Source organism: Raphanus sativus, chromosome 9 (genome assembly GCF_000801105.2).
Source record: "Raphanus sativus cultivar WK10039 chromosome 9, ASM80110v3, whole genome shotgun sequence".
Classification (NCBI taxonomy): Eukaryota; Viridiplantae; Streptophyta; class Magnoliopsida; order Brassicales; family Brassicaceae; genus Raphanus; species Raphanus sativus.
In genome coordinates this window covers 24459509-24474824 of record NC_079519.1, presented here as the reverse complement: position 1 = coordinate 24474824, position 15316 = coordinate 24459509, and the positions used below count along the sequence as shown (strand labels likewise).

Here is a 15316-nt window from a genome sequence, read left to right as displayed (position 1 = left end):
ATCATTCTTTTAATTTATTATTTTTAAAACTGATAATATTTCCAAATTTTTAAAAACTAAACTGATAATATATATAACTTAAACTAACAAAATAAATATTAATATTTCACAGCTTAATTAAATAAATGGTAAGTGCTAGAGAAAAATGGAAAATCAAAATAGTTAAATTAGCAAATCGTATAACGACAATTCAGCAACATAATTTATTGATTTTTAAAATGTTAATATTTCCAAAACAATATTTAAAAACGAAATTAATTTACATATGTAGCTTAAACTTAAAAATTAACATTTTACATATTACTTACATATGATAATTATTACAGTAAAAAGGAAAATAAAAATAAAATATTAATATTAGCAAAATAAATATTTATTTTTAGGTATAACAAATACTTTTAGATTTTTTTTTGTGTTTGTTAATGTAATTATTTTAAGTTAAATTACCATTTTTGTTATAAAATTTAATTTGTTATTTTAAAAGTATCATTTATACAAGAAAATGGAAAACTCGATTATTAAAAATGGAAAACTAAACTTAAAGACAAAAAGTTAAACATCTAAAAAGGAAAATCACTTAAATATAAAAGAAGAAACTTTCTAATATAAGTTGAGGCTATAAGTCATTGAGAGCGTCCATATGAAATTTAAACGAGCAATTAAATATGACACATCATCCTTTTAATTTATTATTTTAAAAATGATAATATTTCCAATTTTTTAAAAATAAATTGATAATATATATAAGTTAAACTAACAAAATAAATATTAACATTTTACAACTTAGTTAAATAAATGGTAAGTGTTAGAGAAAAATGGAAAATCAAAATAGTTAAATTAACAAATCGTTTAACGACAAATCAGCAACATAATTTATTGATTTTTAAAATGTAAAATTTTTTAAAAAAGAAATTAATTTACATATGTAGCTTAAACTTAAAATTAACATTTTACATCTTACTTACCTACGCTAATTATTACAGTAAAAAGGAAAATAAAAAGGAAATATTAATATTAGCAAAAATATTATTTTTTAGGTATAAATACTTTTAGATATTTTTTGTTTGTTAATGTAATTATTTCAAGATAAATTACCATTTTTGTTATAAATTTAATTTGTTATTTTATAAGTATCATTTATACAAGAAAATGGAAACTAGATTAGTAAAAATGGAAACTAAATTTAAAGTCATGAATAACAAAAGTTTAAACATCTAAAAGGGAAAATCACATAAAAACAAAAGAAGAAACTTTCTAATATATGAAGTATTTGGTGACTATAAATAATTGTCTAAAACTTGAAAAAGTTTTAAAATTTAACTTGAAGAGAGAGATATTGAAAAGAAAACGAGAGATTTACACAATGGTTGCTTCTTCTTTATTTTTGATGACCTTAGAATTTTTTTAATGATAATAATTTTTTTAAATGATAATAAAGTTCTTGTTAGAATGGTTTATTTTGGGAAGCATGCAACAAAATGGTGGTTTGCTTATGGTCTTGAGTTATTTCTTACTGATCAAGGTCTAAAAAATTTTATTTATAAATTATCAATCCAAAATTTTATAAGAAGTGTATATTTTTTACACAATTTTTTACAGAGAGCAACAATCCAGGCTTTCAATAGTATGAAGGTGATTTAAAGGTTGGTGTAATCTACTAGATAAAGAACTTCTTGGTCATCAACAACAAAACAAGTTACAAGGTGACTTCTCACAAATTCTTAATTTAAATCATATTTTTAATTCCTTATTTCTAAAATTGTCAATATTACAAGAAAATCATTTAATATAAATAAAATATAATTTGATATCAAATAAGGTAAATTTACAAAAAAAAATACTATATATAAGTTAACATAATATATAATAGTATTTTTGAAAAGTAAAAAATAAATAAAATAATAATTAATTTTAAAATAAAAGATTTTCAAACAATTATAACTATATAAATTTATATTTAGACTCATAATTTTCAAAGTTTCGGTTAAAGACTACACCATTGAAAAAATTCATAAATAACATATACTATATATAATTTGATTATATAAACCATTGATAATTTCTATGCATTATTGCCAGACTACCAATCAAAATATGATAAATATTTATTTTCGTTTATTAATTTAAAAATGTCAATATTACCAAAAATCATTTATTTAAAAATAAAATATAAATCAATATCAAATAAGATGAATTTAAAAAATATAAGTACTATATATTAGTTAACATAGTATAATAGTTTTTCAAAAATCAATAAATAAATAACAAAAAGAATATTAATTTTAAAATGCAAGACATTCAAACAATTATAACTATATAAATCTAAATTTAAACTCATGATTTTCAAAGTTTAGGTTATATACTATTTTAAATATTCATAAATAAAATGTACAATATATAATTTGATATTATAAATCATTGAGAATGTCTACATATTATTTTAAAGCACCAAACAATGCCAAGTCGTTTGTTAAATTTTCTATTTCTAAGAAGTTAATATTACAAAAACTGTTTATTTCAAAATAAAATATAAATCATTTTGAAATTTTAAAAATCATGTATTATTTAACTTAATATAGAAAATGTTCAAAACATTAACATAAGAATAACAAACAAAATTAATAATTAATTTTAAAATGCAATACTTTCGAACAATTGTACCTATATAAAACTAAAAACATGATTTTTAAAGTATAGGTTATATGCTACTGAAAATATTCAAAAATATATTATATATAATTTGATGCAAAAAATATTTGAGAATGTCCACATATTATTTTAAAGCACTAAAAATATGCAAAATTACCTTTTAGTTATCATCTTACAAATTTTCAAAACTTTCAAAAATGTTTCTTTCAACATAAAAAGGAAATAAATATTAGATTTAGTAAAAGTAAAAATAATTAAAAACATTTTGATATATAAACACAATATTTAGAAGATCAACATGAAATAACAAAACAAATCGCAAAGATTACAGGAATTTGAAATTATAAAAAAAATAAGAATCTAAAGCACTTTTAATTACATACTGAAAACATATGATTTAAAAATTGAAGCTATTTTCTAAAAAAGAATTCAATATTAAATTTAGTAAAAATGAAAATAATGAAAATAATGAAATAATAGAAATCAAATCTTAGGATATATATTATTTATAGTGTTCACATATAATTTAAAAAAAAAACTTGGCAATAATATACCAAATATGCATTTTTATTTTCTATTTAAATATTAAATGTCAGAAAATTTATCTCAAAGTAAAATAAAAATAAAATAAGATACTTTTTAAAATAAAAAAAAATGAAATTAAACAAAAAAACTTATGTAAAGTCATATATTGTTAAACATGTAGTTTATCTACGTGGTTTCAAACTGACTTTTATCAATCAAATGAATTAACATATATATTTACTTATCTAATTTTTACATAAAATATTTTCAAGAATCATAATCAAATATTCATTAAACTAATCAAAAAAAACATTTTTATGGAACAAACCTAACTATAATAATACCAGATATACATTTAAAATAATTAAAATTAATATTTCAATTACATATGCACAAAAATATATAATAATTCTAATTTCATTGTAAAATTTTGGTAAATACAACGTTAAGTTAGATATTGTGCATATGCAGCATATGCATTAATTTTTATGTCCTTCAAGTAGAAAGAAAGATAAAAATATAATAGAATATAACAGTTAATATATTTTTTTAAAAATATTATTACAAAATTTTAAACACATTTATAAATACACAACACATTTACATACACAAAATAAAATATTTTTTGGGTCACCAAAAAGATATCTAAATATTAGTTATTAAAGAGTATAATTGAAAATGTGAAAAATAATAAAGCACACATTGAATAAAGTTTCATATAAAATGCATATAAACCAATTATACTTTGTTATCTTAATATTAGTATATAATGATACTAATTATTAATATAGACTCGCGCGTAGCGCGAGTTGAAAATCTAGTCTATACTATATAAAAGTTGAGGCTATAAGCCATTGAGAGCGTCCACATAGGATTTTAAACGACCAGTTAAAATACGACAAATCATATTTTTTTTTAAATGTTAATATTTCCAAATTCTTTTTTAAACCGAAAGTAATATTATATCTATAACTTAACCTAAAAAAAATATTAACATTTTCAATTTTTTTAATTTATTATTTTTGAAATGTTAATATTTCCAAAAAAAAATTACAAACGAAATTAATATTATATTAATAACATAAACTAAGAAAAATAAATATTAAAATTTGACAACTTACTTTAATAAATCTATACTATATAAAAATGGAAAATAAAAAGAAAATAGTTAAGTTAACAAAAAAAGGAATATATAACACGAATATAAAAATGTCATATTAACATGAATATATAACAAAAATATTAAAATTTGACAACTTACTTTAATAAATGGTAACTGATATAGAAAAATGGAAAATAAAAAGAAAATAGTTAAATTAACAAAGAGGAATATATAACATGAATATAAAAATGTCATATTAACATGAATATATAACATATTTTGATAAAAAAAGTTGAGGCTATAAGCCATTGAGGACGTCCACATAGGATTTAAAACGTCCAATTAAAATATGACAAATCATCATTATAATTTGTTATTTTAAAAAATATTAATATCTCCAAAAAAAAATTAAAACGAAATTGATGATATCTATAACATAAACTAACCAAACAAATATTAACATTTGACAACTTACTTAAATAAATGGTAAAGGTTATAGAAAAATGGAAAATCAAAATAGTTAAATTAACAAATCGTATAACGACAAATCAGCAACATAATTTATTGATTTTTAAAATAATATTTCCAAAAAATATTTTAAAAAGAAATTAATTTATATATATAGCTTAAACTTAAAAAGGAAAATAAAAAGAAAATATTAATATTAGCAAAATAAATATTTATTTTTAGGCATAACAAAAAAAGTTAGATTTTTTGTTTGTTAATGTAATTATTTTAAGTTAATTTACCATTTTTGTTATAAAATTTAATTTGTTATTTTAAAAGTATCATTTATACAAGAAAATAGAAAACTAAATTATTAAAAAGGAAAACTAAATTTAAAGTCAATGAATAACAAATAATAAAACATCTAAAATGGTTCTGTTAAAAAAACATCTAAAAGGGAAAATCACTTAAATACAAAAGAAGAAACTTTCTAATATATGAAGTATTTGTGACTATAAATAATTGTCTAAGGCTTGAAAAAGTTTTCAAGTTTAACTTGAAAAGAGAGATATTGAAAAGAAAATAAGAAATTTACACAATGGTTGCTTCTTTTTTGATTTTGATGATCTTAGAAAAAAATTTTAATAATAATGAAGTTCTTGCTAGAGTGATTTACTTTTGGGAAGCATGTAACAAAAGGGAAGTTTGCTTATGGTCTCGAGTTATTTCTTATTGATCAATAGGTACAAAGAATTTTATTTATAAATTATCAATCCAAAATTTTATAAACATTGTATATTGTTTGACACATTTTTTTTACAGAGAACAACAATCCACGCTTTCATAGCAGCTAATGAAATAGTATGAGGAGACTTAAAAGCTGGTGTAATCTTCATGATAAAGAACTTCTTGGTCATCAACAACAAAACAATTTACAAGGTGACGTCTGACAAATTCTTAATTCAAATCATATTTTTAATTTCCTATTTTTAAAATTGTCAATATTTCAAGAAAATCCTTTAATATAAATATAATATAATTTGATATCAAATAAGGTAAATTTACAAAATTATAAATACTGTATATAAGTTAACATAATGTATAATAGTATTTTTGATAAGTAACAAAATAATAAATAATTTTAAAATAAAATATTTTCAAACAATTATAACTATATAAATTTAAATTTAAACTCATAATTTTCAAAGTTTCGGTTAAAGACTACACCATTGAAAAAATAACATATAGTATATATAATATGATAAACAGTTATTTTCGTTTATTAATTTTGAAAATGTCAATATTACCAACAATCATTCATTTCAAAATAAAATATAAATCAATATCAAATAAGATGAATTTACAAAAATATAAATAACATATATTAGTTAACATAGTATAATAAATTTTCAAAAATTAATAAATAAATAACAAAAAGAATAATTAATTTAAAAATGAAAGACTTTCAAACAATTATAACTATATAAATCTAAATTTAAACTCATGATTTTCAAAGTTTAGGTTATATACTATTTTAAATATTCATAAATAACATGTACAATATAAAATTTGATATTATAAATCATTGAGAATGTCTACATATTATTTTAAAGCACCAAACAATGCCAATCGTTTTTTAAAATTTTCTATTTCTAAAAAGTTAATATTACGAAAACTGTTTATTTCAAAATAAAATATAAATAAATGTCAGATGAGTTATATTATAAAATAATATTAGTATACAATGATACTAATTATTAATATAGACTCGCGCGTAGCGCGAGTTGAAAATCTAGTTTTGTATTAGATTATGGATAATGATTAAATTAGACAAAAAATGATCAATTATTATTAGGAGATCACATGGGACATATAGGAAAGAAAAGATAAAGAGATCAGATTTATTCTATCTCGTTAGAGCCACAGTAGTAGTAATGATCATGATTAATAAACCAACCAAAATCGGCGGGACGTAATTAACAATTATCTCTCAACATAAAGTTGGTATGGACATTTTGCCTATCTTACTATACATATTGTTTATACTATTCCTAGTTTATTTTTATGTTTGTCAAATGATGTTTTATTTTGTAATATTTCATCTAAGCTTGTTTAATCTGAATTCTCATTTGATTATGACAATACTTTGTGATCGAATTACTCTGATACACCTATTGCTAATTATTTTAAGTTTAGTCTTACAATAACAAATAAGAAGTTGAATGTAAGGCATAACTTTTACATAAATTTAAATTCAGATTGGCGTTACAACTTTGATGGTTTTAAGAGATTGTAAAGTCTTTGAATTAAGTTTTATTTTACTCAATAAAGTTTTTTAAACATTAAGCATTATAAAGGGGCTTAAATAGCCAAAGTTTCTTTTGTAATCTTTTTATTTTATATTTCATGTTTTTTAAAACCTACTAAACGTGATTTTAACAACAACATTTTTCATTTTTATTTTCTATTTTTATAAAGTATATTTTATATATCCCACAATAACTAAAACTTTTATATAAATATATATTCATTTTATTCCATTTTTTATAAACATATTTTCTCTTTTGTTAACCTATTGCATTATTATTATCGTCATATACATTACTTTATTATTAAAATATTTTTTTATGTTTAAATAAAATACTTAAAATATTAAAAAATTACAGTTTTAATTAATAATTAAACATTTATAAATACTTACATCTATGATGATAAAACATAATTATAAAAAATCATAGTTTGTAAAAACTAAATTTCTATAGCCAAAAAGCTAAAATCACGGTCTATATGGAAGTCTATTTAGGGGAAAAGTCTATTTCAAACTGATTTTCTGTTGTGTATATTTTTTTCACAAACTCTGTAATAGTGTGTATTTTATCATAAGCGGGAACATAAATTCAAAAAAAATATATGAATTTTTTAAATTATGCTTAAATGTTATATCAACCACAGTCAACCTACTCACTCTATATCTTATGTACCGTCATCGTTTAAAAAAATACTCCCTCCGTTTCAAAAAGATCCATATTTTAGAAAAAATATCGTTTCAAAAAGATATTTTTTATTTCTTCAAAGTATAATTTAATAAAAGATTGTAAATTTCAAAAAGTTAATGTTGTTTATTGGATTTATATTGAATAAAAGTTATGGAAAATTTTTATTCATAAAATAATGCATTTACAATAAAATTTTATTATTTTTATTAATATATATGAAAAATCTAAAATATATATCTTTTTGAAATATAAGAAGTATCGTTAACAAACTTCTTTAAGACCATCATTATCGTCGTCCTTCACGCGTTTCTTAAAGCAATTTTGATTTTAAAATAAATAAAAAACACATAATAAGCGAAGGACGTATGTTAATTAGGGACAAAATGAGGCGTCTCTTGTTGGACACGTGTAAGCGTTTGAGAGGACAGAGGAGAGGTGCATTCGTTTCGTCGTTTCTCTCTTCTTGTTGTTACTCTCTCTGGTTCATCATCGTCTCCCTCACCAAACCTCTCCACCTTGATCGCATCTTGATCACTCTGAGGAGTTGTTGAGGAAGGCTAAGGATATAGAGAGGTGGTTCGATGGAGGGGAGGAGGAAGGTTAACATTCAATCCAGTGATTGCGTCGACGATTGTACAGAGCTCTGAGTCTGAACGAGATGTCTGCTGCTACCAGTTCTTAATCGAGTCGTGTAAAAGAGCTTTTAGCCTGAAGCTTATGTGTAGGCTTCTCAACTTCTTCTCCTGGCTTTTGGTTTTATGGGAGATTTATAGAATTCCTCGTTGTCAGTAGAATGAATTGTATCCTCGGAATATGGATTGATATTGAATTGCTTCCAAAGCTTGTGACTTTATATATATTTTTTCTTTTCAACAGAGTGTTTCTATAGGGAGTTTTGGTCTGAAGTTTATGTGTGTTAGCTTGTGTAAAAGCTTTGATGGCTCATGGTCTCGCTTCCTATGTTGTAGTGAGCAGAGTACATGACGAGTTGTTACTTGGTTTTGATGGCTCATGGTCTCGGTTTGTCTATGTTGCAGTGAGTAAGAGTATAGTACTTGGTCTAACTAAAGTTGTTGGTGGTATGTTTTTTTTATTTTGCTCTGCTTCTTTTGTTTGTGTAGTTGTTTGTTAACATTGTGTGTTTTTTTTGTATAAAGAATGTGATTGCTTGTGTAAAACCTGTTTATCACCCTCAAGTGTGTGTTTGTTTGCTTTGAATGATATCTTAATCTCTGTTCTTGCAGCAAGTGGTAGAGAATACAATTCCCCCAACACCAATACGCCAGGTTAATAATATTCTTCTTCTCTAACCTTCTTCCCCTTTTGATACAAGTAAAAGTAGTAGAAATCAATAACCTTGTTGTGGGATGATAACTGCAGTACTCGGATGGTAACCAGTAGAGCATATGTTGGCAAAGCTCAAGATGTGATGACTACTGTTTTGGCCAAAGGTTCCGCTCTTGGACAAGATGCTGTGAGCAAAGCCAAGACTTTTGGTTGAACTGAACCAGTCGAGAGCCGATGCTTCCGCCAAGGTGAGTCTTCAAAAGAAACCAAATCAAGAACACACATCACAAAGAGTATTCCTTTTGTGGTACAACTGGGAAAACTGATTCTTAGTATCACAACATAAATTTGTAAAGGTCTCTTTATTACTTGTCATACAAGTTCTGCTTCTTCACAAATTTCACCTTCTTCAACAAATGAATTTCACCTATTTCAACAAATGAATTGACCCTAAGTCCCACCAATAATCATAACTAGATACTGACCCGCCCTTTTCAAGGGCGGATATTATTTAAACAAACCTTTCTAATTGTTATCGAGATTAGAATATACAAATTATAAAAAACAATAATTTTTTATATATATAGTTTTGGGGAAATTTCATAACTACACTTTGTGTAGTACCACAATTCAAGTTTACCACTATTTGAGGGACATTTTCACAAATACACTTTTTAGTAGTGTGAAAAAGACTAAATTAACCCTACCCTATCTCTAACATATTACCTCTCTCCGTTGCTACCTTCTTCTCCCTGTCGAGACCATCGTTTCTCTCCTCCGAATCCGTCGTCGTCATCAAAAGTCATCGTCGTCGTCGTCATCGAATCGTCGTAGTCGTCGTCATCAAAAGTCATCGTCATCGTTCCGTTGAGATCTCCGATGAGCTAACACACGGATTCTCTCTCTCACGCAATCGTCATCTCGTCCCTCTCTCACACACCGTGGATCAGATGTCGAATCCTTCTCCTGTTCAAGTTTCCCAGCTGGTATGCGTATATCTCCTTTCGATTTTTTGTATTTCTGAACGAAATCTGAAACAACGAACATTAGTAAACATTTGCTTTTATCCAAAAGGCAAACAAGGTTGATTTGGAGTTCAAGTTGAGATTAAGATTTTGGAATAGCTAGCACTGCACTTTTTACAGAATTATAATCCCTTAAAAATCTGAATTTCTTGATATTGTTAAAAGTACAACTCGACGATTTATAAGTCTTTATAAATAAGAACGATTTAGCAATAGAGGAGTAGTGTATATTACTTCTAGTGTTGAGATGTAGTGTCTATTACTTGTAGTGTTGAGATTAAGATTTTGGAATAACGAACACTGCATTTTTTACAAAATTATAATCCCTTATAAATCTGTATTTCTGGATATTGTTAAAAAGTACAACTCGACGATTAATAAGTTTTTATAAAGAATAACGATTTAGCAATAGAGGAGTAGTGTCTATTACTTCTAGTGTTGAGATGTAGTGTATATTACTTGCAGTGTTGAGATTAAGATTTTGGAATAGCGAACACCACATTTTTTACAGAATTATAATCCCTTATAAATCTGGATTTCTGGATATTGTTAAAAATACAACTCGACGGTTAATAAGTCTTTATAAAGAAGAACGATTTAGCAATAGAGGAGTAGTGTCTATTACTTCTAGTGTTGAGATGTAGTGTATATTACTTGCAGTGTTGAGATTAAGATTTTGGAATAACGAACACTGCATTTTTTACAGAATTATAATCTCTTATAAATCTGGATTTCTGGATATTGTTAAAAGTACAACTCGACGATTTATAAGTCTTTATAAAGAAGAACGATTTAGCAATAGAGTAGTAGTGTCTATTACTTCTAGTGTTGAGATGTAGTGTCTATTACTTGCAGTGTTGAGATGTTTATGTTTAGACCATTACTAAAAATATTAACAAACATAGTATTAAGGTTTGGGAATATGAAAGCACGAACATTGTTGTAATGATCCCACATCTTTTATATTGTTTATAGATCAATTTTAATTAGTATTTGAAGTTTGAAGATTAAAAATTTAGAAGAGATTGAAGGAGTTGTGGAAGTCGGAGCTCGCCGTATCTTCAGAAGCAAACAAGTGTTGATTGACGTGTTCCAAGCAAGGCTTATCTCCTTGACGTGTGTCTCATCTCACCGCTTTCATTACGTTTTTATTTTCTTATGTTGACCTTTGTTCTGTTGCCCAAAAAAATGTTGACCTCTGTTTCAATTTGGCCTTTTTTAAACTGTGCCAATTTATGTTTTTATGCCAATAAGAGTATATAAAATCGTTTATAAGAATTTACAAATAATTTATAAGATTTTATAAACCACATATAACTTATATGATATAAGGGTTTAGAAGTTCTCGTAACTTCTTAGTGTTTCAGGTGCTTGATTCTTCCTGATTTGAAGAGAATTTGGTTTTTGTTTCTATAATTGGGAATGATTCAAGTGGTTTTGATTTCGATTTTGTGTAGCATGATTTTGATGGAATCCAAATCATGTTGTTCGTCGGTAATCTCAATCCAATCGTCCAAGGTTATTATTTTCTCTGTTTTTCACTCATTATTGAACTTTGACTTTTGGCTTTTGTATATGAAATTTAAATACATGCCAAGAAGTTAGTATTAACTTTGGTCTCTGATTTGGAATGGAGCAGGATCGATGATGAACATGGAGGAATCATCAAAGAGAAGACCTTTCTATTGCTCCCCTGACGATCTTCTCTATGACTACGACTATTATGACGAGCAAACACCGGACAACCTTACTCATGAACAGGTTTTTAGTTTTCTGTTTTTATGTATCTGGTAGTTGAGAAAGAGTATTCTTAATTGAAAAATTATTATTGATGATTTCAAAGGTACCTCTACTGGAGAAAAGCTTCGAGACAGAGAACAAGCTGGAGCCAGAGCGCAAGACTCAGCTTGCCAAGATGCTTGGTCTTCAGCCTAGGCAAGTTTCCATCTGGTTTCAAAACCGGCATGCTCGTTGGAAAACCAAGCAGCTCGAGAGAGACTTCAATCTCCTAAAGTCCTCTTATGACCAACTCCTCTCTAACTACGACTCCATCCTCAAGGACAACCATCTCCTCAGATCATATTAAAACATTACTGATCATAATTAACTCCCCTTTATTTATAAAAGTTCATAAATTAATTCATATGGTGTTTATACAAAAAATTATAAGAGTTTATAAATCAATTTGTTTTCAATTTTCAAGAGAGCTTCTCCATTGTATTATTAGAGTTATGTAGGTTTAGAAATCAACTAAAAGAGTATATAACCATTGAAAAAGCCTTATAAAACAATTTATAATGGTTTGTATAATAACTTATAAGGGTTTATAAGAGTATATAAATAATTTATAAGGGTTTATCAAAATAATTTATAAAGTTTATACACAAATATCAAACAATTTATAAGGATATGTAAAATTATTTGTAAGATTAAATAAACCATTAATAGGCATATAAAACAAGTTATAAAATCTATATACCATTTATATATGTTTATAAGAAAGTTATGAAAGTTTATAAATAATTTATAAGGGGTATGTATACTATTGATAAGAGTTTATAAAAAATTTATGAAAACTTATATTCAATTTATAAGGGTTATTATAAAATTTGTATAGGTTTATAAATCAACTAAAAGAGTCTATAACCATTTAGAAAACCTTATAAACAATTTATAATGATTTGTATAATAATTTATTAGGGTTTATAACAATAAATTATAAAGTTTATACACCATTATAAAGGATTATAAAATAATTTATAAAGGTATGTAAAATTTCTGAAGCGGTGGAGCCTTGCTTGTTGTCCGCATGTGCCTTAGAATCTGCCACGTTTATAAATTATTTATTAACCCTTTATTTATAATAAATTATAAATTATTTATAATGGGGTATAATTTATAAATACTTATAAAGTCACTATAAATGATTCTTAGTCTTTTATAAGGCTTTATATATTACAAATACTATTTTAAAGAGTACCTTTATAAAACTCAGATATACTAGTTTCATGAAGAGATTACATAACTTATAACCCCTGATAAACCTTTATAAAACTCAGAAAATACTAGTTTTATGAAGAAATTATATAACTTATAACCTCTTAAAAACCGTTATAAAACTCAGATAAACTAGTTTCATGAAGAGATTATATAACTTATAATCCCTTATAAACCCTTATAAAACTCAGATATACTAATTTCATGAAGAGATTACATAACATATAAACCCTGATAAACCTATATAAAACTCAGAAAATACTAATATTATGAAGAGATTATATAACTTATAACCCCTTAAAACCCTTATAAAACTCAGATATACTAGTTTTATAAGATATTATATAACTTATAACCCATTATAAACCTTTATAAAACCCAGATATACTAGTTTCAAGAAGAGATTATATAACTTATAACCCCTTATAAACCTCTATAAAACTCATATATAGTAGTTTCATGAAGAGATTATATAACTTACAACCCCTGATAAACCTTTATAAAACTCAGAAAATACTAGTTTCGTGAAGAAACACTTATTACAAGAGATTTATATGTCTTTATAAAGATACACCAGATGATCAGATCAAACATTTTCATGGCTTTTACTTCTCCACAAAGTTACAAAGCCTCCGCTGCAAACACACAACATAAACTGTTAAAATTAAACAATCTCTGAATCAAGAAGACAAAGAGAAAACTTCATTTACACACCTGAAAAGATGAAACAAGCCCAGGCACTTGTAGAATGGATGAAGCAAACATCAACTCAACGATGAAATCAATAGCAGGTCGACAAGAATCATGAGCACAAACAGAGTCAACACAAGTTGAAACCTCCAAAGGAAATGGCTTTAACCGCCCAGTGTACATACAACTTAGGAAATAAACGAAATCTTGATACCCAACCGCTCCATAAGTTTATGCCTGAATATGAATCCTGAGATGAAAAGAATCAGAAGCAAACTTAGATACAAACCACTAAAGCGTCACAAAAATCATATGTTTCTCTTTTAAGTAAAAGTTACTTGGAGAGTACAACTCTCAACTTCCTTGAACATAGCACATAACACTGTCCATAAAGCCTCTTTATTTCATGACTTCGTTAAACCATAACTTCAGATATGAAATTGCAAGTTAATGTGTTGTTCTAATTTCTATCAAAAGACACAAAAAACTAAAACGATCTTCTGTATAGTTGTAAAGGAACAAAGGAAGTACCCAGTAGCTGGTTGAATCAACGACGCCTGGAAAACCAGTGACAGATTGCTGACCACTGCCGGATCCGTACGGCACATCGTGAGAGTGCAGACGAAACTTAGTCTTCTCGTGGATCAGCTTAATCGCACTTACATATGTTATCTATCACACACCATCACAACCACCAAAGACATTAAAAATCTCAATTCCGAATCTAAATCAAGAAGATCACCTAATCGATACAATGTATAACACACCTCGACGCCTTCGGCGACGAGAACGGCGAACAGCTCTGGCTCGATCAGGTGAGAATTCTCCTTCCTCATCTCCTCGATTATACTCCAAACGGCTCCGAACCGCTGCATCTTGCTTATGATTTTTGTCATCAATCTGTACTGCTCGATGTGAGCTCTCGGAATGACGATACGGCTTGGACTTGAGGAGATGGCGCGAGATGGAAGCAGCAGAGGTTAGGGCGGATGAACGGAGGACACAACCCGAGCTCAGAGACACAGAACGGCCATGGTCGCAGATGAAGCTTGGTGACTGCAAGGAAGAAGATGAAGTCGTACTCTTCTCTTCGTCAAATGTGATTTCGTCGGTGGTTTTAGATTTAATTAATTAGGGACATAGTGGTCATTTTGCTATTAAAAATCAAGTGGTATAGTTGGTTAATGTATAATTGAAAAGTGGTACCTTGAAAGTGGTATTATAGGTAATTTCCCTATTGTTTTTGAATAATATTGTTTTTGGTTTTAAAATATACACATTTTTAAATTAAAACTTGTACAGTGAAACCTTTTGTAAATTAATAATGTTGGGACTATACCAAGACTATAATTTTTTAATTTATAGAGGTTATTAATTTATCGATATAATAATTGAACCAAAAATTCAATGTTGGAACTATAAAATTATAATATTTATAAAAAAATTAGTGTATATTAATTTATAGAGTATTAATTCAAAGAGTTTATACTGTATATAAACGTTAATATGTGTGAGATTCAAAATTTATAGGTAAAATATTTAGATAATGCTTTTAATTGTTACCGAAAAAACGAAAAAATCAAATAAACTTTAATTCC

General features: G+C 26.0%; 2 protein-coding genes across 2 annotated transcripts; one reads left to right on the top strand and one right to left on the bottom strand.

The window, feature by feature from the left end:
* The first annotated feature begins 8153 nt into the window (after window positions 1–8153).
* LOC108825082 (homeobox-leucine zipper protein HAT5-like) lies at window positions 8154–12280 on the top strand. Its single transcript, XM_018598423.2, has 6 exons — window positions 8154–8440; window positions 8964–9005; window positions 9100–9254; window positions 11489–11549; window positions 11671–11792; window positions 11875–12280. Exons 4-6 carry the CDS (start codon window positions 11513–11515, stop codon window positions 12115–12117), a joined length of 402 nt encoding a protein of 133 aa, XP_018453925.2. The 5' UTR covers window positions 8154–8440; window positions 8964–9005; window positions 9100–9254; window positions 11489–11512; the 3' UTR covers window positions 12118–12280.
* A 1058-nt stretch (window positions 12281–13338) lies between these two features.
* LOC108825571 (putative pentatricopeptide repeat-containing protein At5g65820) lies at window positions 13339–15020 on the bottom strand. Its single transcript, XM_056995484.1, has 3 exons — window positions 14486–15020; window positions 14250–14390; window positions 13339–13968 (listed from the first exon to the last, which is right to left on the bottom strand). Exons 1-3 carry the CDS (start codon window positions 14612–14614, stop codon window positions 13849–13851), a joined length of 390 nt encoding a protein of 129 aa, XP_056851464.1. The 5' UTR covers window positions 14615–15020; the 3' UTR covers window positions 13339–13848.
* Between the last annotated feature and the right edge of the window lie 296 nt (window positions 15021–15316).

Bases quoted from the DNA above. Each gene is read 5' to 3' on its own strand.
- LOC108825082 (XM_018598423.2), top strand. From the start codon at position 11,513: ATGTTGTTCGTCGGTAATCTCAATCCAATCGTCCAAG. The intron at 11,550-11,670 runs GTTATTATTTTC...GGAATGGAGCAG, and splicing joins TCTCAATCCAATCGTCCAAG to GATCGATGATGAACATGGAG. The intron at 11,793-11,874 runs GTTTTTAGTTTT...ATGATTTCAAAG, and splicing joins ACAACCTTACTCATGAACAG to GTACCTCTACTGGAGAAAAG.
- LOC108825571 (XM_056995484.1), bottom strand. From the start codon at position 14,614: ATGACAAAAATCATAAGCAAGATGCAGCGGTTCGGAGCCGTTTGGAGT. The intron at 14,391-14,485 runs GTGTGTTATACA...GGTGTGTGATAG, and splicing joins TCGTCGCCGAAGGCGTCGAG to ATAACATATGTAAGTGCGAT. The intron at 13,969-14,249 runs GTACTTCCTTTG...TTTTCATCTCAG, and splicing joins TTGATTCAACCAGCTACTGG to GATTCATATTCAGGCATAAA.